The 25,062-nt window shown below is 47.0% G+C and overlaps 5 protein-coding genes and 1 long non-coding RNA gene across 6 annotated transcripts; 4 read left to right on the forward strand and 2 right to left on the reverse strand.

Moving 5' to 3' along the window:
* Nucleotides 1-10: 10 nt before the first annotated feature.
* On the reverse strand, nucleotides 11-1,039 carry LOC136190505 (alpha-ketoglutarate-dependent dioxygenase alkB homolog 7, mitochondrial-like). The gene is made up of 5 exons (XM_065978689.1): nucleotides 709-1,039; nucleotides 517-659; nucleotides 434-464; nucleotides 255-382; nucleotides 11-203 (listed from the first exon to the last, which is right to left on the reverse strand). Exons 1-5 carry the CDS (start codon nucleotides 949-951, stop codon nucleotides 83-85), a joined length of 666 nt encoding a protein of 221 aa, XP_065834761.1. The 5' UTR covers nucleotides 952-1,039; the 3' UTR covers nucleotides 11-82.
* LOC136190459 (receptor-type tyrosine-protein phosphatase S-like) lies at nucleotides 1,002-8,418 on the forward strand. Its single transcript, XM_065978616.1, has 30 exons — nucleotides 1,002-1,094; nucleotides 1,401-1,865; nucleotides 1,918-2,214; nucleotides 2,269-2,409; nucleotides 2,460-2,885; nucleotides 2,938-3,261; nucleotides 3,315-3,467; nucleotides 3,516-3,809; nucleotides 3,867-4,121; nucleotides 4,175-4,447; nucleotides 4,504-4,818; nucleotides 4,877-4,988; nucleotides 5,045-5,136; nucleotides 5,191-5,508; nucleotides 5,570-5,709; nucleotides 5,765-5,855; nucleotides 5,909-5,991; nucleotides 6,047-6,083; nucleotides 6,133-6,230; nucleotides 6,275-6,400; nucleotides 6,451-6,599; nucleotides 6,653-6,788; nucleotides 6,848-6,994; nucleotides 7,049-7,148; nucleotides 7,204-7,304; nucleotides 7,361-7,495; nucleotides 7,545-7,664; nucleotides 7,718-7,869; nucleotides 7,923-8,058; nucleotides 8,113-8,418. The coding sequence occupies exons 1-30, from the start codon at nucleotides 1,037-1,039 to the stop codon at nucleotides 8,185-8,187; spliced, it is 5,349 nt and encodes a 1,782-aa protein (XP_065834688.1). The 5' UTR covers nucleotides 1,002-1,036; the 3' UTR covers nucleotides 8,188-8,418.
* Nucleotides 8,418-13,166, forward strand: LOC136190468 (cilia- and flagella-associated protein 57-like). Its single transcript, XM_065978626.1, is given in 19 exon segments — nucleotides 8,418-8,626; nucleotides 8,678-8,936; nucleotides 8,990-9,649; nucleotides 9,697-9,839; nucleotides 9,889-10,054; nucleotides 10,115-10,228; nucleotides 10,284-10,502; nucleotides 10,557-10,730; nucleotides 10,782-10,943; nucleotides 10,998-11,153; nucleotides 11,208-11,301; nucleotides 11,358-11,548; nucleotides 11,601-11,774; nucleotides 11,827-11,985; nucleotides 12,041-12,184; nucleotides 12,233-12,349; nucleotides 12,408-12,539; nucleotides 12,590-12,733; nucleotides 12,781-13,166. Coding segments are annotated over 19 exon segments (3,729 nt in total). The 3' UTR covers nucleotides 13,093-13,166.
* LOC136190146 (intraflagellar transport protein 88 homolog) lies at nucleotides 13,155-16,099 on the forward strand. The gene is made up of 18 exons (XM_065978225.1): nucleotides 13,155-13,256; nucleotides 13,310-13,378; nucleotides 13,437-13,514; nucleotides 13,571-13,697; nucleotides 13,757-13,826; nucleotides 13,879-13,969; nucleotides 14,021-14,125; nucleotides 14,187-14,289; nucleotides 14,344-14,458; nucleotides 14,510-14,625; nucleotides 14,683-14,804; nucleotides 14,867-14,937; nucleotides 14,995-15,081; nucleotides 15,138-15,237; nucleotides 15,288-15,444; nucleotides 15,494-15,719; nucleotides 15,771-15,921; nucleotides 15,980-16,099. The coding sequence occupies exons 1-18, from the start codon at nucleotides 13,155-13,157 to the stop codon at nucleotides 16,097-16,099; spliced, it is 2,010 nt and encodes a 669-aa protein (XP_065834297.1).
* A 361-nt stretch (nucleotides 16,100-16,460) lies between these two features.
* Nucleotides 16,461-17,724, reverse strand: LOC136190514 (uncharacterized). The gene is made up of 3 exons (XR_010670573.1): nucleotides 17,213-17,724; nucleotides 16,797-17,162; nucleotides 16,461-16,742 (listed from the first exon to the last, which is right to left on the reverse strand). It is a non-coding gene; the product is annotated as an uncharacterized lncRNA (long non-coding RNA).
* A 184-nt stretch (nucleotides 17,725-17,908) lies between these two features.
* LOC136190460 (uncharacterized) lies at nucleotides 17,909-24,043 on the forward strand. Its single transcript, XM_065978617.1, has 16 exons — nucleotides 17,909-18,057; nucleotides 18,115-18,317; nucleotides 18,377-18,610; nucleotides 18,668-18,799; nucleotides 18,860-19,029; nucleotides 19,091-19,405; nucleotides 19,458-19,632; nucleotides 19,692-19,808; nucleotides 19,866-20,368; nucleotides 20,427-20,536; nucleotides 20,590-20,747; nucleotides 20,803-20,913; nucleotides 20,969-22,601; nucleotides 22,658-23,425; nucleotides 23,479-23,601; nucleotides 23,655-24,043. Exons 1-16 carry the CDS (start codon nucleotides 18,012-18,014, stop codon nucleotides 23,942-23,944), a joined length of 5,088 nt encoding a protein of 1,695 aa, XP_065834689.1. The 5' UTR covers nucleotides 17,909-18,011; the 3' UTR covers nucleotides 23,945-24,043.
* Nucleotides 24,044-25,062: the final 1,019 nt, after the last annotated feature.

Below are 25,062 nucleotides of genomic sequence, written 5' to 3' on the forward strand. Positions count from 1 at the left end.
CAAAGGCGAGGCGGATTAAATAGTGATATTTTAATTGGCCGAATTAGTCATCTGACATACAGAAAATATATAGTACAAATGATTATTTATCCGGCTCTTCTCGAAATATGAGCGAAATTCTTCGTTGATTGGGAATGAAATTGTTTTTAAAACTGGACGTTGAATCTAGTATTGCGTGAGTGTAGTTATATCGTAGAGGTCCCCTAAACAAGCAAATAGGTCTAAAAACTGTGTAGTGGTGTAGTACGGTGCACCTCAGGATGTAGAGTGATCGTTGTTCTAGCAAGACTTCGATCCAGTCTCTAGTGGCGTCCTGCTCTGATTCAAGTCGCATTACACGAGTTGAAAGTAGACTCAGACCAGCAATTGTCGGACCACAAAACTGCAAAATCTAATAAGTAGAAATATATGTATTTTTATATAACTCAAATACCTTCACGCTATCTATGTGGGGCTTGATAATACTAGAGAATAATAGCCTTATTTAAAAGACAACTAAAATTGGTTATGTATTACCCTTTTTCTGCTAAATCTAAAACGTGCGTGTGGGTTAGAGGTTTCGACGACTGTGCAAACGATACTTTCTTCACTCGTTGCACTATGACCTCACTGCACGGACGCCACGACGCAATTTCGGTTTCCCTGTACCCATGTATCGCCTGAAGGCAATTACTGTAGTACTAAAAAGGCGCGATGTCATTGACTGACGTTGTCCCAGTGGTCGTACTCGTACTTCTTTCTGCCCAACGTCTTTTCTATTTCGTCGACTAGAGTGTTCTCCTCTTCGCTGCTTACGAAATTGGGTACAACGGTCAGGTTCTCGCCCACTTCCCGGGCGTCGTTCGGTATGCAAACATAGGGCGTCAAGAATGCGTTTAGTCGACGGCTTAGGGACAAAGGAGACTTTGCAGCTAAAAGTACGCCACTCGTAAGACGATGCAGAGAAAGCATCGTCTCAAAAAAGAGCTGTAGAAAACGGAAGTTCCTGTCACGTGATGAGAAGAACCCGGAGAAGGTCGCCCCGACGCCCGTGACGATGTCCTGCTTGCGTCTTCTCTTTCTTTTCCTCTTATTCGTCTGCGATATATTCGCTGGTAAGTTGACAAAATTTAGCCTCTGCCTCGTCGTTTCTCGTACGCGTACGTTTCTCGTTCCGGGGCGGATCGCTCACGTCACGAGGGTGTCACTAGGCGAGGCACCCTTCTAGTTTGCCGAACCGCGACTAGAATGCCCCCTCTGGCAAGGTTTCTTCGTTTCGTTTACGTAAAATGTATGCAATCCGGAAATTGTGGCTCCTCTGGGACCCAAGCGCTTGAGTTAGTCTCTCAATGTCTTGGACAGCCAGTGCAGAATTCGTCTACGTTGTTTAGAGCATGTTGAATTTACTGTCTGTTTTGTAGAAATGAACGTGACTCTAAATGCCGTGACGAACAAGCTGAAGTTTGAAGAAAAAGGCATTTACCCCGGCAGTTCATATGATAGAGCCGTGGATGGGAAAAAAGGTCAAAATTGGGGGGATTGCGCTATATCTGCATCGTCTACTCCAACCGTATGGCTGTCAATTGATTTGCTTCATCTCTACTCAGTGAGCAAGATTAAATTGTTATCCCGTGGACGCTATGGACGTGGCTCTCAAATCTACGTGGGAAGGAATGCTATCAAGTCGGATGGAACCGGTGATAATCGATGTGGGAGTAGCGTTGTGTTTCCTAATCCAGCTCCATCTACATTTACTAACTTTTCTTGTTCACTTATCAATTGGGTTCAACATGTCAGCATTCGACGACACGGACAGGATGATGGGAAGGGTGATCCACAGTATTTGCAAGTGTGTGAAGTTGAAGTGTATTATGATGAAACCAAGGGTAGGAATCCATAACGAAAACGTAGTGAGTCAACTATTTTCTGTTTATATAGATCCCGGTATCACCATAACCAAGAACGCTGCAGAAATTTCAAAATTAGACGTTACAAAAGGAGACATTGTACTCTGTGGTTCACCAAAAGGAGACTTTGGCCCAACATGGAAATTTCCTGATGGAACAGACGTTTCAGAACAGAACTCTGCTACTATTAGTCAAGCTGATGGCTCATCAGGATATAAAGAACTGCGTTTGAGTCCTCTTACGTCTACTCCTCCAAATGGTCAGTACGAATGCCAGTACACAGCAAACAACAGTACAGAGACCAAAACAGTCAATCTTACATTTACAGGTATGTTACGTTAATTTGTGTGGAACGTTAAAGGCATTTGGCCTTTTTTGATAGCTGATTGTCAAGTAAGCTCGTGGTCAGCATGCTCATCATCATGTGGACGAGGAACAAGGACAAGGACCATTACTCGAAAAAAAGTTGGCGCTGGCCAGGATTGTCCCTCTCCTTTATCAGACGATTGCGCAAATACAAACTGTGAGTTTATATGTTCATCTACAAGGCTGATTCTATTGGTGCTTTGGTAGGTGGTCAAATTGACATGACGGCAATAGGTGCTGTTGCTACCCACGGTCCATTAGCTACGATTAATAGTAGGTTCCAGGCTTCACTGGCTATTGATGGCGTTACAAATACTAAATGTGCTGCAACTCTACCATCAACGAAGCCGTGGTTGCGAGTTGATTTAAAGACAGCTTATTTGATCACAAGCGTAGAAACGTCATTTTATGAAGATCGAGGCAACGGTGCGTTTGTGCGGATAGGAAGTGATTTGACCAATGATGGAAATGACAATCCGCTGTGTGGTACTGTTTCGAATAGAAGTAATGGGGCAAGTGTTTGGACAACAACAATTGCGTGTTCTCCTTCATTGTGGGGACGGTACATTAACGTTCAAAAGATTTTTCCAAATAATTTTTACCTTAGCCTGTGTGAATTGAAAGCAAACTATGGTAGGAAGAATAGCCTTATATAGAGTGTCTCCTTACACTTTTTGATCATTAGAACTTGACGTTGGCATTCTCTACAATGATTCATCTGTTTCATCTGGAGACGTTTTTGTGTACGGTGGAGATGCACTTTCTTTTCCTGTTCTGTGCGGCGTTAATCCCGATTCAACAAAATTGAACTCATTGCTAAATATTCAATGGAAATCAGGCAACAGTCCAATTTCGTCGTCTAATTCCGCCGATGTTAGACAATCCACAGACAACAACTTTGCAAGTCTTCATATTGGAAAAGCTCCATCAACGGATACAACATACACGTGCCAATTCACGTGGATTGATAACAAGCAAAAAACCCTACAGTTTAACCTAAACATCAACGGTGCGTGGCATGCTCACAATAGATGACAATAAAGATAAAGTTTTTTTCTGCAGTCGATTGCGGGTGGAGCTCATGGTCTTCCGGATGCCCAGGTTCTTGTGGTGTGGGTACAAGAGTGCGAACAGCTAACAATCCTTTGAAGAAACATCAAGGAAAGGATTGTGTCGGTGATTCAAGCAAAGACTGTGATACTGGACAAGCACCTTGTAAGTGGAAAGCATTGTATGGCAGTATCTTAGCATTTTTGATTGCAGGTGCTCCCGCTCCTAGTAAAACTTTAGTTAACGTCGAAGAAAGTCAAAAGGCGGATTTGGAATGTAAAGCTTCACAGTACAGTCAATTGCGGATTACATTTCAGTGGTTCAAAAATGGAGTTCGAATAGCCAATCCGAATTCATCGGACACTTCATTGGGAGACGGAAAGTACAAGGGCACCCTGACATTTTCATCAGTCAAAAGAGAAGACGCCGGCTTGTATACGTGCAAAGCCGATGGGCAACATGGTCTCAGCGTTGCATCTGCAGCAATAACACTTAATGTCACAATGTGTAAGTTCCTTTTGCGTCTCGTACGTAGCCAAAGGTATTTATTGTCATTTCTTTCAGATGCTCCCTTTAACGTTACAGTGAAAGCAAACACTAGTACGTTTGTACTAAAACAACCAATAGCCCTGGACTGCAGTGCGGTCGCCGAACCTGCACGCTTGGATTATAAATGGCATAGAGATGGCAAACTGATTGAAAACGAAAAAGATTCACAATTGTTAATTCAATCGTTTGACATCGCTGACGTTGGGATATATACCTGTACGGCTAATAACTCTCGTGGTGCAACCCAATCAAACGATTTCGAGATCGTTGGTAGGTTAAATTTTGAACCAAGTGTTAATTGAAATGGATATCTCTTTTGTAAGGACCGCCGGGAAATTGCGTCCCTGAAAGTTCGACGGGTGATTCAATTAGAATATCGGAGTGTTCCATCAACGGCAACCCGGCTGTTACAAAATACAAAGTGTCGTACCGAGTTCTCAATTCTTCCGACGATTGGTCTGAAGTAGACGGAACGTCTTTACCTATCAACATCGCTAATCTTACCGCGTTCACGGAGTATGAAGTGAAAGTGGCTTCCGGCAACCTGCATGGATATGGGCCCGGCACTGTGATGACATTTAAGACAGCTGAAGGAAGTAGGTTTCGTATTTTTAATTAACAGAGTCAGTTTTTTATTGTTGTTATTTGTTAGAGCCCGGTCCGCCAGGAAATGCGACTGCTCGTCCAACTGGGTCGAGCAGCGTTGAAGTGGCATGGTCACGTCCTCTTCAACCGTTTGGGAATATTGACTACTATTACATCTACTATCAAGAATCGTCATCACGGAAAAGAGAAATAAGGGAAAAAGTTGAAACGGAGTTGGGATTAGTAACGAGAGCGAATCTGACCGACCTTCTTCCACGCACTAAGTACACCATTGAGGTGGCAGGAGTGAATATCAGACAATCTGACGATGTGCATCTTATTGGAGATCGGAGCTATAAAGTTGAAGTCCAAACAGAGGAATGTTAGTGCCTATCTATCTATTTCACTTTAGAGTTCGTTTTTAGCCCGTTTGTGTTTAGCTTTGCCTTTATCAGGCAAGGACGATCCAAACACGATCATAATTATTGTCGCAGTTGTCGTCATCATTCTCCTGATTATCATCGGAATTATTCTGGCCATAGTTATACTGAGGTTAATTATATAATCACTCAGTAAAAAAATAAAACCGATTATTTGTATTTTCACAGACGACGACGACAATCAAATGGCAAGGATATGTACGAGCCAACGAGCATGGTGGCGGTAGCGAAAAACGGCGAAATTCTTGATACTTCATCAGGTTCATTCATAGCGGTTTCGTTCCTTGCTTATTCTACTAACCGGACCCCTTTAGATACCGCGCCTGAAGTCGTGATTGAAAATCTTTCTCTGATCATCTATGAAGGAACGACGGCTCTGCTACCCTGCGACGCCACTGGAAGCCCCCCGCCGACAATCCAGTGGTACAAGAACCATAAGAAGGTTCCAGGAAGGAATAGTCGCTTTCATCAACTTCCCAACGGATCGCTTCAAATTGCGGCTGTCTGCAGTAAAGACGAGGGTTCGTATCGGTGCGTCGCGACCAATGGAGCCGGAAGCGACGAGCAAACGGTGGAGTTGACCGTAAAGCCGTCTGATAGTGGAGAAAAACCAAGTAAACAATCTGGAGAAGGTACAGCATCAATAACTGCTCACATGGTCGTGGTCGATAATAGAATGTTTGCCGTTATTAGGACTCCGTAGCGTGGAAGTAACGCCGCAACCAACGCCTAAAGTTCAGGGTGGTATGCATGCCGTTAACTTGGATGATTTTCCTGATCACGTTACCGCTCTGCATGAACTCAACAACGCCGGTTTCTCTGAGGAATTCAAAGTCAGTATTCTTAGTGCTAAAAGAAGCACCATGGTGACGTTGTGGCTTTTTTAAGACTCTTGGAGGCATCAGTTCCGGCGTCAAGTTTTCCACGGAGGCAGCATCAGCGAATCTTCCGAAAAATCGCTACAAGAATATTCTGACATGTAAGTTGTCGTCGTCTTCTTTAGTTTGTTTTGCATGATGTCTTTTTGGTAAGACGATCACGCTCGTGTGCCATTGAAATCGGTGCCCGGAATGGGGAAATTGGAATCAGATTATATTGCAGCAGCTTATGTGGATGTAAGATTATGCAAGACAACGTGTAGCCTTTCTCATTTACGTTTTTTTGCTACAGGGCCACAGCAAGCCCAACAAGTACATTGCTTCTCAAGGTTGGGTTGTCTTGCACGATTTTGGAAGCTTATTTATTTGTTTTGGCAGGGCCAAGAAAGGACACTTGCAGCGACATGTGGCGCATGATCTGGGGTGAAGACGTTAGGACTATTGTAATGCTGACTCATTTGGTTGAGAAAAACAAGGTAAGGAAAGGCGTGAAACTGTTTTTTGTTTAAAATTTTTGTAGATCAAATGTCATCAATATTGGCCGGAAAATGTTGGTTCTAACGATGTTTATGACGGGCTTTCTGTCACTCTGGATTCCATTGACAAATTTGCTGAATATGACATCAAGAAAATTGCTATCAGATTGGTGAGAAACATTTTTGTTAACTACTGATTAGCTTACCTTTTTTGTTATAGGGCGAAGAAACGCGAAGAATAAAGCTGTACCACTTCACTTCTTGGCCAGATCACGGCGTTCCGAAATTCTCCACAGGCCTTCTGACGTTCATCAGGAGAATCAATAGAGAATACTCAAACGAACATGGACCCATGATTGTTCACTGCAGGTCAGTAGCTTTATTCCAATTTTCCTACTTGGAGATTTACACGCACTGTCTAGTGCCGGAGTGGGTCGCACGGGAACGTTCATCATCATTGATCAGATGCTTGAAAAAATCGAAGAGGGCCTGCCTCTTGACGTGTTCAACGCCGTTGCGTCTTTGAGAACTCGTCGTCAGGACATGGTGCAGGGGGAGGTACAGAGGAAAAGCCGCCAATTAGGAGACCCCTTTGTGAAGACGTATTTTCATTTCAGGCTCAATACATTTTTATTCACGATGCTCTGCTTGAAGCCACTCTGTGTGGCAACACTCAAATTGCTGTGCAGAATCTACGCAACGCTTGGGCGCGTCTCAGCAAGAAGGACAAGAGAAATCGTACCGGATTTGACCGCCAGTTCTTGGTAAGAGCTCGTATTTATTTTCCCTACTACTAAACGAACCATATTCGTTTTCAGGTTTTGGAGACTACCAGTCCTCGGTTTGACAAGAGTGTGTGCAAAGCTGGATTACAGTCAGGCGTTCGAAAGAAGAACAGATATTCAGAAATCGTGCCACGTAAGCAGAAAAAAGAGTTTCAATTATATGCCAAGTCAACTGTTGCTGTGTTTAGTGGATACAGAAAGAGTCGTGTTGCGCTTGGAGGAAGAAGGAGATGACGCCTACGTGAACACAGCGGCTGGATCCAATTACATCAACGCTAGTTTTCTCAACGTACGAAGCGAGACGAGACGCTTTCTTACACAATAAAATGATTCTTGTTCTCTCAGGGCTATCGCAGACGCGACGAGTTCATCGTTACTCAAGGACCGTTGAAGAATACTGTGAACGACTTTTGGAAGATGATTTGGGAGCAGGGCTCCTTGACGATTGTCAATCTGACTCAACTTGAAGAAAATGGCGAGGTAGATATTACTGGCATGCATATGAAGTGAATTATTATGGTCTCTGTAGGAAATGTGCTACCAGTATTGGCCTGCTTCGGAGTCAGCCACTTATGGCTCCTATACCGTCAACGTGGAGCAGACAACTCCCTGCAGCGATTACACAATCAGAAAGATGCTTCTGAGCAAGGTAAAAAAGCATTCTCTGTATCTAGTTGTCTTTTACATTTTTGCTGTGAATAGGGTTCTGAAAGCAGGTCAATTTCTCAGTTTCACTTCACAGAATGGCCGGAAGATCAGTGCCCCAAAAAAGCCACTCAAGTGCTGGACATGTTGACTCAAATGGTGAAATGGCAGCAGTCGACTGGAAACAATGTCATCACAGTACATTGCAAGTACGTTATCTGCATACACTCATAATGATTTTATTCTACTGGCGATGTTTTAGCAATGGCATTGGTCGTTCTGGCGTGTTCTGCACTCTTGTTTCGGTGCTTGACTGCATGAAGGTGGAAAGTGTGATCGACGTGTTTTACAAGGTCAAATTGTTTCGCATCAAGAGACCCGGAATAGTTCAAACTGTGGTAAGTTGGACTTTTCTTTTTCTGCGTGAAAACAAATTTCTGTACTTTTTTTAGGATCAGTACAGATTTTGCTACCAAGCCATTGTTGACTACACCGAGGGCTTCGAAACCTATTCCAACTTCAAGTAAGTCATATTCAGGCTTCAGTTAGCATTAGCCTTAGCATCGTTATTCTATACCGTACGTGTCTTGGTGTCTGTTTTTCAATGTTTTTTTTGATGTTTTGTATTCTACGCTTTTAGAGAACTTTACCAGAAAATTAGAGAACTTTACCAGTAGATTAGAGAACTTCGTTTTAGATCGCGCGCAGGTCTGAACGCGCGCTAGAACAATACCATAGCAACGACACTACGCAAAACATGTCGATAGCGAACGCAATCCAACGGCACGTCTTTGGCCTCAAGGGCGACGTCGCTTCGAACGTCGTCTATGTGGACGAACAAACGATACTCTATCCGGCCGGCGGGAACATCGTTCTCTTCAACACCGACGCGAAATCGCAGCGGTTCGTCCCCACGACTCCAGGCGCCCTGGGCGTCACATGCCTCGCCGTTAGCCCGAATCGGCGGTAAGGAAACAAACGCTTGCGTCCGCACTCTTCCTAAATCGCGATTTGCAGCTATTTGGCCGTGGCCGAAAAGGGGCAAAAGGGCACCGCATCGATCTACGATCTTCACTCGCTTCGCAAGCGCAAAGTGTTGAGTCACGCCGACTGTCAGTCGCAGGAGTTCGTCAGCTTGGCGTTCTCGCCCGATTCGAAATATCTCGTCGCACAATCGGGACGACCTGATTGGATGCTCGTCTATTGGACGTGGGAAAAGTCCAAAGTGAACGCCGTCACCAAATCGACAAACGCGCAGAACTCGCCCGTTTTTCAGGTAAAAGAAAAAGAAACCATTGGGCAGTTGATTTCTGTATGTCTTCCCTATAGGTTACTTTCAATCCTCAAGACAACACTCAGCTGTGCGTCGTCGGATCTGGCATATTCAAGCTCTATCGCTACAGCGAGGGAAATCTCAAGCAGTTCGCCGTGCAGCGCAACGAGACGAACAACTACCTCTGTCAGACGTGGGTCTCCGAAGATCGAGTCGTCGCCGGAACCGATCAGGGAAAAGTCGTCTTATTCGAAGCCGGCGAAATGAAAGCCGAAATTGCCGTCACGTCGCACACGGCACGCTCAGGAATGACGTCAGCGGCAGAAAGGTAGAATATTCCGCCTCCTCAAATATGAGATGAGAGCCTTCACAATAGGAGTAGTATGGTGAGTGGAACTGCGGCTGAAAGCGGCGGCTCAAACGTTCCTCCCGTTCGAGCGATTCTAAGCCACTCCAAAGGCTTCTTCTGTTGCTGCGGCAACGGTCTCGTTCACGGATACGAACGAAGCGACGAAAAGGACAGGGAGTACTATAAGAAGGTGAAGGAAATCGAAGTGCCGACCGCCATGTCAGACGTGCAAGGAAGTCAAATCTTCGTCGACGTCGGTCGAGAAGTGACCGCTATAGCGTTGAGTCCATCGGAGGATAGTCTCGTGTGCAGCACGCAGGGCCAGCAGTTGTACACGCTGATGCTGTCTAGTGCGGAGATAAGCAAGGTTTGGGACTCGAATCCATGTCCTCTTTTATCTATGTTTGATTTTAGCAAGGAGAACGGCCTGAGTTTGATTTGCTATCGCATCCGTTTCACAGTGGGCCCATTACTGGTATGGGCGTTTGCGCTCGAAAGCCGCTTATTGCCACGTGTTCCATGGATAAAACGGTCCGAATATGGAACTATGAAACCCAGTATGAATACACCCTCGGTTTTGAATCTAAAATTTATTGTTTCTCTTAGTGTATTGGAATTGCAGAAGGATTTTCCCGAGGAGGCGTACAGCGTCGCCTTGCATCCGTCCGGACTGTTTCTTCTCGCCGGATTCAGCGACAAACTTCGACTGATGAATCTGCTCATCGACGACATACGCCCGTTCAAGGAGTTCACGCTGCGCGGATGTCGAGAGGTAAACACTCAAAAAAAAAAGAAATGAACACATCATGAGACGATTCTTTTCGCGTGGCAGTGCGCGTTCAGTCACGGCGGACACCTCTTTGCCGCTGTCCACGGAAACGTCATCCAAATCTATTCGACGTATTCCTTCGAGAACATCGGCAATCTGAAAGGTCACAACGGCAAGGTGAGAAGATCGATTCAGGATTACTATAATTGCATCTCTTCTCCCCCCCAAAAAGATTCGCGGTCTCGTTTGGAGTCACGACGACGGGAAAATCATTTCGTGCGGCCAGGAGGGCGCCGTGTACGAGTGGAGCGTCAAGACGTGCAAACGCGAAGGCGAGACGGTGCTCAAGTCGTGCAGCTACACGGGCGTAACGCTGTCGCCGGACGCGAAGACGACGTACGCCGTCGGATCGGATCGAACCCTAAAGGAAATGATATTGACCGAATCGCAGGTAAAGTAGTCGAGATTTTTTTTTTGATCGCCATTAGGGAGATTCTTAATTAAGGTTGTGCGTGACGTCGATTCCGACGACGTCGTCTTGACTCAAATCGTCCTGTCGAGATCGGGTCGAATGATGTTTACTGGCACGTCGTCCGGCAGCGTTCGATCGATTAAGTTTCCGTTGACCGTTCCAGGCGAATGGACGGAGCATCAAGCTCACGCCGGATCGGTGACGAAGGTTAGAGAGAGACAAAGGCTTTGCGTTTGATTACTAGGCTGGGTTTTCTAGATGCGACTGTCGTGGGATGATCAGTACTTGTTCACTGGCGGGGAGGACGGGAGTCTGTGCTTGTTTAGAGTGCAGGATAAGGAGGGTCGCGGCTTGAAGCGTGATCGGGAAATTCAGTACGCCGAGGAGATTCTCATAACCAAGTCAGATTTGGAAGAGAAGGTAGGAGGTGGATGTCTAATGCGCGGAGGGGTGCACGAAGAGGTTTTCGCTTAGAATCAAGTTATGACTGAGTTGAAAACTCGCGTGGAAGAGCTGAAGATGGAGAACGAGTACCAGCTCAGATTGAAGGACATGAATTACAATGAGAAGATTAAGGAGTTGACGGAGAAATTCATGCAGGAAATGGAAACTTTGAAGACAAGGCATCAGGTAAAATCCTGAGCTAATCTTTTTTGTTGTAAATAAATGAATTTTTGTGTGTAGGTTCTAAAAACCGAGAAGGATAAGGACGAAGTGAGACACACGGAATACCTTTCGGAAATAAGTGCGAGACATCAGCGAGAGCAGCAAGAATTAGGTACGTCAATCGCGCCACTCCGCTGCCTGCGAGATTAGACACCTTTTTTTCTATAGAGTCACTAAATAATCAGAAGTTGATGGCCGAGTACGAAAAGTACCAGGAGCTTCAAGCCAAGGCTCAAAAGATGCAGGAAGATTACGAGAGACAGTTGACTTTTTCTGAGGAAGCAAAGGAGCAGGCGGTTAGCGAGACAACCGAATACTATGAAGGCCAAAAGGCAGAACTGGAAGCCAGACTGAAGCAGGTTAGTTTGCTTCATTCCTCCAATTGAATTTTTTTCTGAGTTGGATATTTAGATTGAAGAGGAAAAGGAGTATTTGCAGCGGGAGCATAAGGAGACGCAGCGACAGATCGAAGAAGACGCCGATCAGGAAATACTCGACGTTAAGAACAAATACGAGCGACGACTTCGCGACGAGGTCGAAGCGAACATGAGACTCAAAGGAGAGACAGGAATTATGAAGAAAAAGGTAAAGACGCTTTGAAAATGAGTCGTAGTGCGTTGACAGGGATGCGTTTCAGTTTGCCACGCTGGAGAGGGAGCGAAAGGAGCAGAAAGAGGAGATACAGCGTCTTCACGGCGAGGAGAACAAGCTGCGCGCCGTGATACGATCGCTGGAGAAAGATATCGTTGGATTGAAGAAAGAAATTCAGGAGAGAGACGAAACGATTCAGGATAAGGTATGAGATAGACGTGAGCATTCTGCCTGTACTATGTATAGGTGTTCTCTTACAGGAAAAGAGGATCTATGATTTGAAGAAAAAGAACCAGGAGCTGGAGAAGTTCAAGTTCGTGTTGGACTACAAAATCAAGGAGTTAAAGAAGCAGATCGAACCGAGAGAGACCGAGATCAAGGCAAAGGAAGATCAAATCAACGAGGTGAGACCGCAATAGGACAGGGGGGAAATGCGGAAACAATTTCTCCAGATGGAACAAGAGCTCGATCAGTTCCATAAGAAAAACCAGTCGCTGGAATTGCGAATAACGGAACTAAATCAAAAATTAAAAGCCTCTGATAAAGAGCTTAGGAGAGAAAGACAGAGAGTAAGAGGAAAGGGGAGGCACATTGCAACGTCACTAATACGTATGCTCAACTGCAAAGGTTCACGATACCGAGGCTGTATGCAAAAGATTTCAAACGGATTTGCATCACACCGTGGGTCTGATCCAAGAACCCAAGCAACTAAAAGAGAGCGTCGAGCAGCTGTACAGAAAGCACGTGGGCGATGACAAGGTAAAAATATTAATTGATTAATTAATTAACGACATTACGCCGTTTTTTAGCCGGAATTGGTGAGAGTGGATCAGGACATTCAACAGGAGTACAGCCGACAGCGAGAGCACTTGGAAAGAAGCGTCGCTTCTTTGAGAAAGAAACTCGCCAAGGACAGCGAAATTCATCGAGCAGACAACGTTCGCATCATGCAGGTTAGAACTATAGGCGTTAGTGGTAAGTCTCGTGACGTATTACGCAGGAAAACGTCACGTTGATTCGCGAAATCAATGACTTGAGGAAGGAACTCAAGATTGCGAGAGGTCAAGTGCACGATTTCGAAGTGGCGCTCACTGTCGCCAAAAAGCAGGGCATGGGAGTCAGTGCTGCCTTTCCCGAACGCTTCGGAAAGAGCACGAGCTCGTTGGAATCGGCTGATGCCGCCGAAAACGTGCGAATCATCGAAATGCAGCGAAACGAGATACGAAAGCAACGGCAACGAATCGAGGAGCTAGAAAACTCGGCTCTTCGACCCAGTTCAACGGGAAAACTGCCTGCATTGACCGCACACTAGACATTTAAGTTATCCTAGCGTACTCTAAGTGCGATCTTAGCAACGCGCATAGAAACAAGAGAATGTTGAGCCGATTCGGCAATGTCCACCTCGCCACCGAGGATGGCGACGGCGATGACATCTACGAAGGCTTTAACGACTACAATCCGTCTTACGACGTCGAGGTTGGCCGAATTGGCACACAAACAGATTCGTCGAGTCGAAAATCTCGTCGTAGGGTCTCGAAGAGGACGAAAGCTTTCAGCAGGCGGTCAAAACGAGCCACGGAAATCGTCCGCCACTGCCGGTAAGTGTTTCGAGTGGATTTTCGTACTTTAGAGACCCGAATCGTTTCTTTTCTTGAGACGGGTGCGGCGAGACCTCTCGGAACAGCGGCGCGAAAGGGAGGCGCGGCGGCGGCCGGCGCTCCTGGAACCGCGGGGGTACGATAGAATTTTTTACGACTGCGCGATTCCTCTTGAGGGGGCTCGCTTTTTAGTTTCGCGGCGGTCGAAGTGGATTGGGATCGCAGATGGGCGCGCGGCCTGGAACGGGGTCCGACGGAGGGCCTCGACCCATGACTGCCATTCGGGCTGCGGGATTTCGACGAACAGATACGAGCAGATGTACCGTTTCGGGGCTGAGATGACTCAAGAGGTTTCTCATTTCTCTTTTTCTTTTGAAGCTGGGTCTCAAGATCCCGTGCTACCGGCTCAGGTTCCTTTGCCCAGTGCTGAAGCTAAGCCTGAAGAAAAGTGGGACGCCAACTTTCCTATATTATGTCTATGTTAGTACATTGTATTGCAGTCCAGAAGAGATCATCAAGCAGCTGGAAAAGAAGACAAACGAATTGTTGGAGGAGAGTTGTCTTGCTGTCGAGAAGGGAGATTTGCAAATGGTATGAGAAATAGTCACACACCACAAAAGCGCTCAAGACCTCTTCTTTCAGGCATTAGACAGAGCTAAAGAAGCGGGTCGAAAAGAGAGATTTCTCTGTCGACAGAGAGAACAGCATTCCCTCAGCGATCAGATAAATCTCGACTTGACCTATTCCGTTAGCATCCATACTAAGAAGACGTTCGATTCAAGAGAGCACCATATTTCCATTAATTCAGGTTCTCTTCAACTTGGCTGTACAATATCAGGCAAATCAGATGTTCAACGAAGCACTGAACACGTACTTGATTATAGTCAAGAACAAAATGTTCACAAACGCGGGTAAATAAACCTTGATAGCATATAACGCCAATCTTATTTTCTTTCCTAACGAAGGCCGATTGCGTATCAACATGGGAAACATCTACTTCACTCAGGGAAAATACGTGCAAGCGTTGAAGATGTATAGGATGGCGTTGGATCAAGTACCGACCTCTCATCAAGCCGTCAGGCAAAGAGGAGAAAAGTCGTTCTATAGTCGTTACTTTGACGAGCTATCTAGGGCGAAAATCCTGCAAAATATTGGCACTGCGTTCATCAAAATGGGCAAGTATTCCGAAGCGGCGAACGCTTTGGAAAATATAATGTTGTCAGCTGGAAGGCCGGTCTTTGAAACGGGTGAAGACACATATAGTGTGCATGGGTGTAGGTGGGTTTGAATTGTTTTTTTTGCAGCTCTGAATCTGATACTCTGCTATTTCGCTCTCGGCGAGCGCGACAAGATGAAAATGACGTTTCACAAAATGCTGCAAAGTCAGTTGGACGTCGGCGACGAGGAGAAATACTTTCCCGCGTCGGTGAGACGATATGCACGCCATTCGATAGTCGAGACTTAGCGAGAAAAAAAACGCGCACACAGGACGATCCACACGCCATGCTCGTTCACGAAGCCATCAAAGATGATTCCCTAAGACGAATCGAAAGAGAACGGTTTTTAGAGAGAGAGAATTAGAAAGAGAGAGCGTTGCTCTTATTATATGTATTCAGAAAAAGGGTGGCTGAAAAATCGATTGTCATTGCGGCCAAGTTGATTGCCCCTTCAATTGAAATGTCTTTTGCGGCTGGATTTGATTGGTTCGCTTGATAAAGTTCCCCTCACTTCTCCGTCTACGTCTCCGTCTCCTCTATAGGTGTGTTGAATGCGTGAGAGCTTCGTCTTATGCTGACCTGGCTGGAGAATTGGAAATCACAAAGGCGATTACGTATTTGAAAATGAAAGATTTCCAAGCGGTGTGATGTCGACAAAAACGAGCGCGAAATCTAATTGGCGCATTTTTCAGGCCGTCGAAGTTCTTCGCGGCTTCGAAAAGAAAGAATCGAAGATGGCATCGGCGGCCGCAGCGAACCTGACCTTCATGTTCCTACTGGAAAACGATTTGGGTCAGGCGGAAAAATACGCCGAAATGGCCGTGGCGTCAGACAGATACAATCCATGCGGTGAGACCGTATTCCTCACAGCCAAACCAGTCTTCATTTTTCGCGCTAGCCTTGGTGAATCGGGGCAACTGTGCCTTTATGAAGAAAGAGTGGGAGAAGGCGGCCGAATATTATCAGGAAGCGGTTCAGGTGGAAGCTCTGTGCACGGAGGCGCTCTTCAATCTCGGTCTCGTCAACAAGAAGTTGAGACGCATGGAGGAGGCTCTCGCCTGCTTTCACAAGCTCCACGCGATCGTTCGCAACGACGCCCAAGTCGTCTATCAGCTCGCTAATCTGTGCGTAATAGGCAACCGGTTTTTTCGTCATCGTTTTTTTGTGTTTTTTAGCTACGAGATGCTCGATGACGTGAACAATGCGACCGAGTGGTATATGCAACTCGTTTCGCTCGTTCCGACCGATCCGACGATGCTCGCTCGATTGGGCGAAATCTACGAAGCGATGAACGATAAATCGTCGGCTTTTCAGTACAACTACGAAGTAAGCGTCCAGATTCGTTTCTATGGGTGATGACGTCGACCTTTTTTTTGGTGTGCAGTCGTTTCGGTACTTTCCTTCTAATATGGACGTCATCGCGTGGCTGGGGGCGTATTACGTCGACTCGCAGTTCTCTGAGAAAGCCATTACGTATTTTGAACGAGCTGCTGCTATTCAGTAAGAAGTGGATATAACTGGGGACTAGGAAACAAATGCAATCTTTCATTTGCAGTCCCAATGAGGTTAAGTGGCACCTCATGGTTGCCAGTTGCTATAGAAAGACTGGAAATTATCAACAAGCTCTTCAGACGTACAAGCTAATTCATAGCAAATTTCCTGAGAACGTTGAATGTCAGTACCTTTCTCTGCTTTGGGAGAATTATCTCTCTTTCAACTTGGCTGTGCTGTACTATAGGCCTAAAGTTCTTGGTTCGTCTTTGCACCGACATGGGACTGAAAGAAATGCACGATTACGTGACGAAACTTAAAAAGGCTGAAAGAGCGAGAGAGCTACGAGAGCAGGTCGGTGTGAGCGCTGTACCTAGACTATGTAGTTATCATATACCGAGATTATGCAGAAAAGTAGCAGTGGCCGGCACGGAAGCGGCAGTCGCAGTGCGAGTAAAAGCCGAAATACAAGTGCCAGTAGCGGTTAGTCAAAAAAAAAACGAAGACCCATTGTGTTCACCTTACTCTAAGTACATTCAGAGGGAAGGAGAGGTTCAGCAAGCAGAAGTGGTCGCACTGGCACTTTGCAAAGTGACGACGATCTGTTGGACTCGTTTGCTAATCCAACTCAGAGACGAGGAATAGGTGCCTTAGGGCTAATGGGGAAAATTTGCGGGGGTAATATGCCTGTCACATCAGACGCTTCCTACACGGATCCCTTGGGCGAACTACCGCCGCGACCGAAGACGGCAGCGAAACAAAGAAAAGACGACGACGAAGACTTCGGTGACGAAGAACTCGGTGACGACATGCTGCCTGAGTAAAAGATAAGTTATAATTAACGTGGTGACGTCAATACTCGACGTCCCTCCCCTGCCCGCCGACTCCACATTGCTGAGACATGTTATGGGGAGACAAAAGCGGAACGCTTTTGCTCGTTTGATGTCACAGCAGACGCTTAGTAGGCCCAACTTACCCTCAAATGACGTCATTGGTAGAGATTCTGGAATCTTCTCTATCTGTGGTGGGGGGGCCCCGCGGGGTGTGCTTTCGACCACACTGCAGCAGCGAGCGCTCTGCAACATAATTTGAGCTAGTTTTGAGACGGAGTAATCTCCGTTAGTACAGTGTATACACGACACGTTTATCGTCGTTGCCCTGGTTTAGGGAAGTGTAGATATCTCTTGTATTAGGAAAGGAGCCACTTGCGGCCGTTTCGATAGCAACTGCAATCAGGCCGTTTTTGTTTCGATATTGGGTTGGGTTCGGGTTGTTGGGAAGAAAAGAGAGGCATTGGGATGGGGGGACTATACACATTTTAGATTGTTATCTATGCACGACTCCTCCTACCGCGCACGTTGCAACCAGCAACTGGTAGGTAGCTAGGAGGTACTCTCGATCCAGAAACGAATCCGTGCTGCCGAGCAGCGTGATCGTCTGCAAAACGCATGGATTCTGAGCTGCTTTGGGGCGGTTTGATAGGCTCGCGGTTGTCGCATCCTAAGGCCTCCTCTGCAGATTATACCACACCCCCGAGTCGACCACCTGGCCCGGGGATCTCCCATTGTTTTCAAATCCCCGCCTCTCTCGCTCTTCCCATTGTTTCGCAAGCTCAACCTCTGCCACGCCTCTACTGATATGAAAAGAGACTAGGGATGAAATGCAAAGTTGCTTGCATGTCCGAGCAGGCTTGCCAATTTGCTGCGCTTGCATTGGTTGAGAAGCGAGCTGGCTCATTCCATGACGCAGCGATGACTAGCCTCATTGTTCTCCCTTATCATTTCGCTTACGTAAATTTTAATTTTATTGACCTTTGACACTGTTGACCACCTTTGAAATTGCACGAATCGCACCGGTGCAGCTCATTCGACCTCTGCCTTTGGTTGTTGGTTGAACCTCCCTCTCGCTCTTCCCTTCCCGCCACGATGAAAGTTCTTCTCGCAGCGTTTCTCATCAGCACAGTCAGTGCGGGTAAGAGCTCCTATTATAATAGCGATACGAAGCATTTAGTGATTCTGCTTTTTTCAGCTCCGACGACGGAAATTCCGACGACGGAAATTCCGACGACGGAAATTCCGACGACTGAGCCGGGAGCGTGCCCGACGAACATGAAGTCGAGGTATCAATTCGTCTCTGACATGCAAATGGCGATTATACCAACGAACAACGGATACACTGGCATGTACATGGATGTGAACTTTACCGTCGGATTCTGCCCCTATGTGGTGGAGGTCGGTTTGCATCGTAGGGATCAATAAACCAAATTAAATTTTTGCGCTTTATTCGCTAGATCGAGACTTGCAAAGTGTTTTCGTACCCGCTCATGAACGAGTCGATTCAGCCGCATCCTATTTGCGATGAACTCGTGAAGGAGCGTCTCTACTTTCGTTTTGAAAATGGGCGTGTTACCGAGCTCTACCCCCGCATCGGAATGAAAGATAACATCTTGAATATCTTTCGAGGAATCTTGAGCTCGTTTCAAGTGAAACCGATCGGTTACAACGACCAACGCGATAGGACGGAGGTAGGTGTTTTTGATTCACAATGCGCACGTTGACAGTTTTTCCTCGTGCATATGCAGACGGATATATTCGGTGAGTGTCCCACGGAGATTAGGGAGGTGCACGTGGACGACAAGATGATAATCACGAAGAAAAGAGATCTGACGAAGTGCTCGCTGAGACCTCAATTTACCGTCATGCCTCAATTTGAGGTAATCAAAATGCTTCCCAACGACTATAGATGTCTCTTCTCATGCGCACTGTCTTTGTAGTTCTATAATCAGGCTAACGTGTTGATGTCCTACGCCATTATGCAGTACACGATGCCTCGATTTGACATCCAGAGAGCGTTCTGGCCCGTCGTCAGGAAAATTCACATTGAGCACTCGGTCAACCTTTCTCCGATGACGCCACGATACGGCTCTATCATTTCATTCGTCAAGTAAGTTTTTGCGGCGAAGTTGTTTGCTTATTAGTTAAATGGTTATATCCTTTTTTTTCAGTCAAACCGTTTTGTTCTTGGAGGACTTCTATGCTCCTACTACCAAAAAGCCAATTGACACTGAAACGAAAGACATTCTTTTTAGTTACGACGTTGTTTCTGAAAAAAAGACTCTCGACTGCGTAAAAGAGAGCGATATCGTTCTCAAGGAAGTGTCTACTGTGCCTACTGTGGAAAAGTGGAAGATACCAATGTACTTCCGGAGACTAACCGAAATCCTAAAGAAATGCGAAAAGACTGACTTGATTACGTTGGTGGAGAAATACTCCATCTGCAAGAACGACAAGACGGTTAGCACCCAGATGCGATTCCAACAGTAAGACATCGTTATTATGCAAATAAAAAACTCCTAAATGTCGTCGTTTTAGCGCATTCCTTCTCGACGCTCTGGCTTTCACGTGGACCGATTCTTCGTTCGAAAGCATCGTCGAGCTTGTCAAGGGAACTTGCCTGGGCGACAGCCGAAAACGCGAGATGATGGTTGCCATGTCTCTCATGCCAGTCCACTCCATCAAGAGCTGCAATCCCATTCGATATGCTATAGTAGGACGATTGGTTTTTTTTTTAATTTCCCGTTTTCAACTAACTGCTGTTTGACGCAGGAAATCTTTGAAGCGAAGCCAACGGCGCAGACGTCGAGTCTCGTGCTCGGAGGCATCGTCGGAACGTTCCGCAAGACAAAACGGTGGAACAGGGAGTGCGATGTTGTACTGACAGAGGTATGTATACACGCGGCGATTTCATTTCTATAACGTTCTCACGAATTCTCGGCTTAGGCGAAAGACAAATTGGTCACAAAGTGGACTACGTATTTCAATCAGATTCCTATGAATTTCAAACGCAACACCAAACCGGGTGAAGCGAAAATGACGAGAAACGACGTGAACTCGTGGGAGCGAGCCATCCACAGTCTGAAGGCCATCGCCAATATGGGCGACCCAACAACACTTTCGATCTTCAAAACGGCGATAAAGTCGACGAAACTCGACGTTGAGGGCCGCATCATCGCCGTCGAATCGCTGGAGAAATTCCTTCCCGTCTTGACGACAGACGTGCGCCGAATGCTCGTCGACATTTTCTCCGACTTCACGATCGAAGACGAAATTCGCTCCGTCACTGTTCCCATCTACGTCGCATCGATCCGATACTCCGGCCTTACCGGAGAGTTCTATGACTTCTTCAGCTCGCTCGTGACTCTAAAAAGACCAGCAGTGAAGAGTTTCGCTTGCACGTACCTGATGGAAGTCATTCGCAGTAGCGATCCAACACTCCTCGATACGTAAGGCTCCTGCGCGCGCGAATTTGTGATGTCCTATAACGCGTCCTTTTGATTATAGAGCTGCGACTATTAATAACATGATGAATTGGCTCGGAGCTACGTGGTCCTGCTTGATTGCTGATCACGGCTACTTCTCCTCGAAAGCGTGGAAAGGCTTCCTTTCTGTTGGTAAGCCGACCGACATGCAGACGCTCGCGATGACGCTCATTTTGTTCTATTAGCTGACCTCCCGATCCTCCCATACAACACCCTTCCCCGTGATACGATGGGCGTCGGCATCGACAGTCATTTCTACGGAGACTTCGACACCAAAGTTCCGCATGGACTCACAACGAAATTCAAGTTTATGATCATGGGCTATGAAATCGATCTCGGAAAGGTAGTCGCTATTTCTTCTCATAGCGCTCGAGCTCATAATCATCTCTCCATTATAGTTTGGCATTCGTGGATCTGGCTTGGACACGCTCATCACGACTCTATTCAGCCCCACCGGCTATTTCCGTCGTGGAACGAGAAATATGTCCCCGAGTGGTCTTCAGCGCGAAGTAAGTGTTCCCTCTGCAAAAAAAACGCTCGGTTCATTTTGATGTTCGTTTTCAGGAAAATTTCTTGTTCGATCTTGTGCGACCGAACATGTCCATCTCCAGCTGGGTCGAACTGCTTGGCAGTGATCTGGCGTGGAACCACAACGAAGAGGACGACGTCACACGCAAACTCTTCGGCCCAACGACACTAAACGCTCTTCGCGGAGCGTGGACGCACGGCCTTCTCAATCGCGACTTCGATTTCTACTCGCTTAGTCATATGGCCGAAGCGTGGCACGATTCCAATAAGAAGGAAGAAGGCTGGATGGATATGCTTTATCGTCGCGCTGAGGAGTGGTGGTCCCGTCCGACGGAAGAGCCAGTTCGTCCGACGGAAGAGCCAGTTCACCAAGTCGAGGAAACGGACACCGGCGTCGTCGAATCTGTGATGAGCACGGCAAGCAAATTGTGGCGCTACGGAACGAAGGGAGACTGGCCGGTCGACAGTCGCAACATCGACATCAGCAAGAATCTCGAAGTTCTCAACATCAAATCCGTCTACCCAACGATTGCCGGTTTCCCGGTGGTGACGACGATGCGCGCCGACGTTCATTTCGGACTCAAAGCCGAATCGAATCTCACATATCACGCCGACGGTTACTTCTGGAACAAAGACCGAAAAGACAATTTCATCATGGACGGTTATCTCAATCCGCGAATGGTCTTCTCGATGCTCCATAACGTGACGATCGACGACGAATTCTTCCGACCCACTATCTGTCAACACGGCAACAGCACGTTCGACTTCGCCCAGCGCGGTCGTGCTATTCTCAACGACGACTTCACGTTCACGTGGGAACTCGAAGAAGTTCCTGAAACCGAAGTGGAACTACTCAAATTTCAGTACGATCAATTTGTCACCACCAAGAATCCGGAATTCCGTCAGCAGATCGGTATCAAGAAACGCAACAACACTGAACTGTACAAGCCCGTCTTTGACGAACTTCTCGGTCTCGGAGTCTTTTCGCATATGAGCTACCCTAACACCACGGGAGTCGACTTGGCTCCGGCGTTCCCCTTCTCGGGACCGGCTTACTTCAACCTGACAATTAAACGCATGGATCCGAGAATCAAGCGCATCAGAGTGGAACTCTTCAACGAAAGTCTCATTTCCTGGACGAACGGATTTTTCACCGAAACGTTTATGACCGTCGATAAGGATGGTCTTCCTATCAAGCAGGTCTGGATAAATTCGTTCTGGAATACCACCAAAGACGATAAGACGACGTTGAACGTTACCCTGACTAGCGAATCCCTGAATGGTTCGGCTTGGTTCATCCGCGATCGCTCGAAGTTTCTCTCTATTGAAGGCAGCGGCTTCGTATATACGAACATTTCCAATCTGACTCTCTACACGAAATTCAACAGTTCTTCTCTGCGTGGAGTGATTGAACGAAAACGCTTCGCTGAGGATAAATATCCGGCTTTCTTCAAGTTTCCCGAATTCAAATTCGAGTTCAACGGCAGTCTCGTCAACAACACGTACGGCAATTTCTCCGCTAGGCTGTTCAAGGAAGGATGGCCGCGTCCTCACTGGCTCAAAATGAATTCGACGACTCTCCGATTTTTCGTCAATACCGACGTCAAGTCAAGTCTCGTGAGCAGACCTCTCAATTTCGGAATGGTCTTGCCCTTGCCGCTGAGAAAGCGTAAGTATAGCTATAGACATCTAGCGTAGTTCCTTTTTTAAACGTTAGGTTTTTAGCTATGTGTCACGTTGTCGGTGACCACTTCATCACCTTCGACGACAAGAAGTACATCACGAGCCTCGGTGATAACTGCGAGTACGTTTTGGCTCGCGACCGTCATCTGAACGACACGTTTGCCGTCACGATAAAGAACACGATTAAGAACAATATAAAGAACAAGGAATTGATCGTCTACGTCAACGACACCATGTACACCTTGACGATGGACGGCACTCAATTTAAAATCTTCGACAGTGAAGTGATGTTGCCTTACAAGGAGAAGCACGTTATCCACGTCAGAAAAGTCGAGATGAACAACGACATTTATGTTCGCATGACGCTTTGGGCTGGCATCGACGTGTACTACTCCCGAGACGACGTCTTGCTCTACGTCAACGGATTCTACATGAATCGCCTGGCTGGACTGTGCGGCAACGGCAATTACAACGACAAGGACGATTGGCAGTTGCAAGACATGGAAATAACCAAAGATTTGAAGGTGTTCGTCAACGACTGGAGCGTCAACTGTCCGATTCACGAAGAACTGTTCGTGTGCGATTCTTACCTTGCTGATGCCACTCTGACTCCGCCTACCATGTACGATCCATGCAACGGAGAAGACATCTGCAGACGATTTTTCGAGGACAAGTTTGCGAATGTCCCCTATCCTGTCACTCACTACTACGATGTTTGCCGTCGCGACGTCGCTTGCGGCTTGTCTCCCCTGCCCAGCGTTCGAGCATACATGAAAGCCGCTCGCGCAAAAGAACTTTGGACTGAGGACGGTAAGGCTTAGGAAAGGCGAAAGAATTGCGTGTATCTATGTATGCGTGTATAGGTTGCTTTTATGGACCATATGGGCCTTGGGAAGCATGTCACCACTCCGAACAAAGAAGGGAACGAGAAGTCCTCTGTAATCCGCTCGGCCACGTCTGCGGCGAGACCGTAGAATGGAGATCATGTAAGGCTCGATTTGGTTATGTCGTCTTCCTTAGTTCAATAATTTCTTTCTAGGCCCCAGCGTTAGCGTTGATAAAGGCTGCATGTTGAAGAAGGAGCACATTCTTGTGGTGTCGGGCAAGAAGCTGTGCAAGAGTCGCCGTAAATTGCCCGTCTGCAAAAAGGCATTGGACAAACCGGGCGACTGTAAGCCGGTTTACGAGGAAATGGCAGAGTTAGACGAGTACTACTGCATCAGTTCCGGAGAGAGTCTAGACAAACTTGACAACGTGTCTCCTATAAAGATCCAATACAACAAAGTGAGAGCTTGCAGATACATCGAAACAACTCCAACGCCGCGTTGATCGAACAATGACGACGCCTTCTCGATTTACTGGCCTTTCTGGCAATAGTTGCTGTTCTGTGTGCGCTTTTCTGTCTGCAATTATATACTAGAGCACGCAGGCAATGCCTAAAAACGCGAGGACGACTTTGGCTGTATCCGGGGGCCGTCTGCCGAGCTCCCGTACGTGACCGTGCCTCATTCAGGGAGCATTCAGGGGCTTGCGCCGCTCGCCCGACACACGCGCGGAATTGTGACGCATAGTGGCAGCAAGCTAGCTCCTGGGACCCACGTTGCTAAGGGTCTCGCTCTAAATGCGATTGTTACGTTCCAAAGAGGCCTCGTACATCTCTCTCTTGCAAAGAGGGCAAAAGCGTACGTCAACTGTTAATTGTAGCCTTTATAGATTCTGCTCTCATGACCAGGACTTTACCAGACTTTACAACGTCGGGAAATTCGTGACGTCAAACGAGCAAACGTGCTCCGCTCTGTCTCGACATGGCCCTCGGCTTGACAGGTCAGCAGTGGGGAGTCAACGGTAGGATAGAAAGCAGACGCTTAGTAGGCCTATCTTACCCTCATAGATTCTGTTGTAGTGTACGTAGGCACACGGCTAGGGACGTATATAGGGACGTATATAGATATCTCTCCTATAAGAGCCACCTTGTGCCGTATTGATGGCAACTGCAATCAGGTCGTGTTTTGCAATTTTTGTTTCGGTATTGGGTTGGGTTCGGGTTGTTGGGAAAAAAGAGAGGCATTGGGATGGGGGACTATACACATTTTAGATTGCTATCTATGCACGACTCCTCCTACCGCGCACGTTGCAACTGGTAGGTAGCTAGGAGGTACTCTCGATCCAGAAACGAATCTGTGGCTCTGTGCTGCCGAGCAGCGTGATCGTCTGCAAAGCGCATGGATTCTGAGCTGCTTTGGGGCGGTTTGATAGGCTCGCGGCTGTCGCGTCCTAATGGCCTCCTCTGCAGATTATACCACACCCCCGAGTCGACCACCTGGCCCCGGGGATCTCCCATTGTTTTCAAATCCCCGCCTCTCTCGCTCTTACGAATCTTCCCATTGTTTCGCAAACTCAACCTCTGCCACGCCTCTACTGATATGAACAGAGACTAGGGATGAAAT

The sequence above is a fragment of the Oscarella lobularis genome, chromosome 8 (genome assembly GCF_947507565.1).
Source record: "Oscarella lobularis chromosome 8, ooOscLobu1.1, whole genome shotgun sequence".
Taxonomy (NCBI): Eukaryota; Metazoa; Porifera; class Homoscleromorpha; order Homosclerophorida; family Oscarellidae; genus Oscarella; species Oscarella lobularis.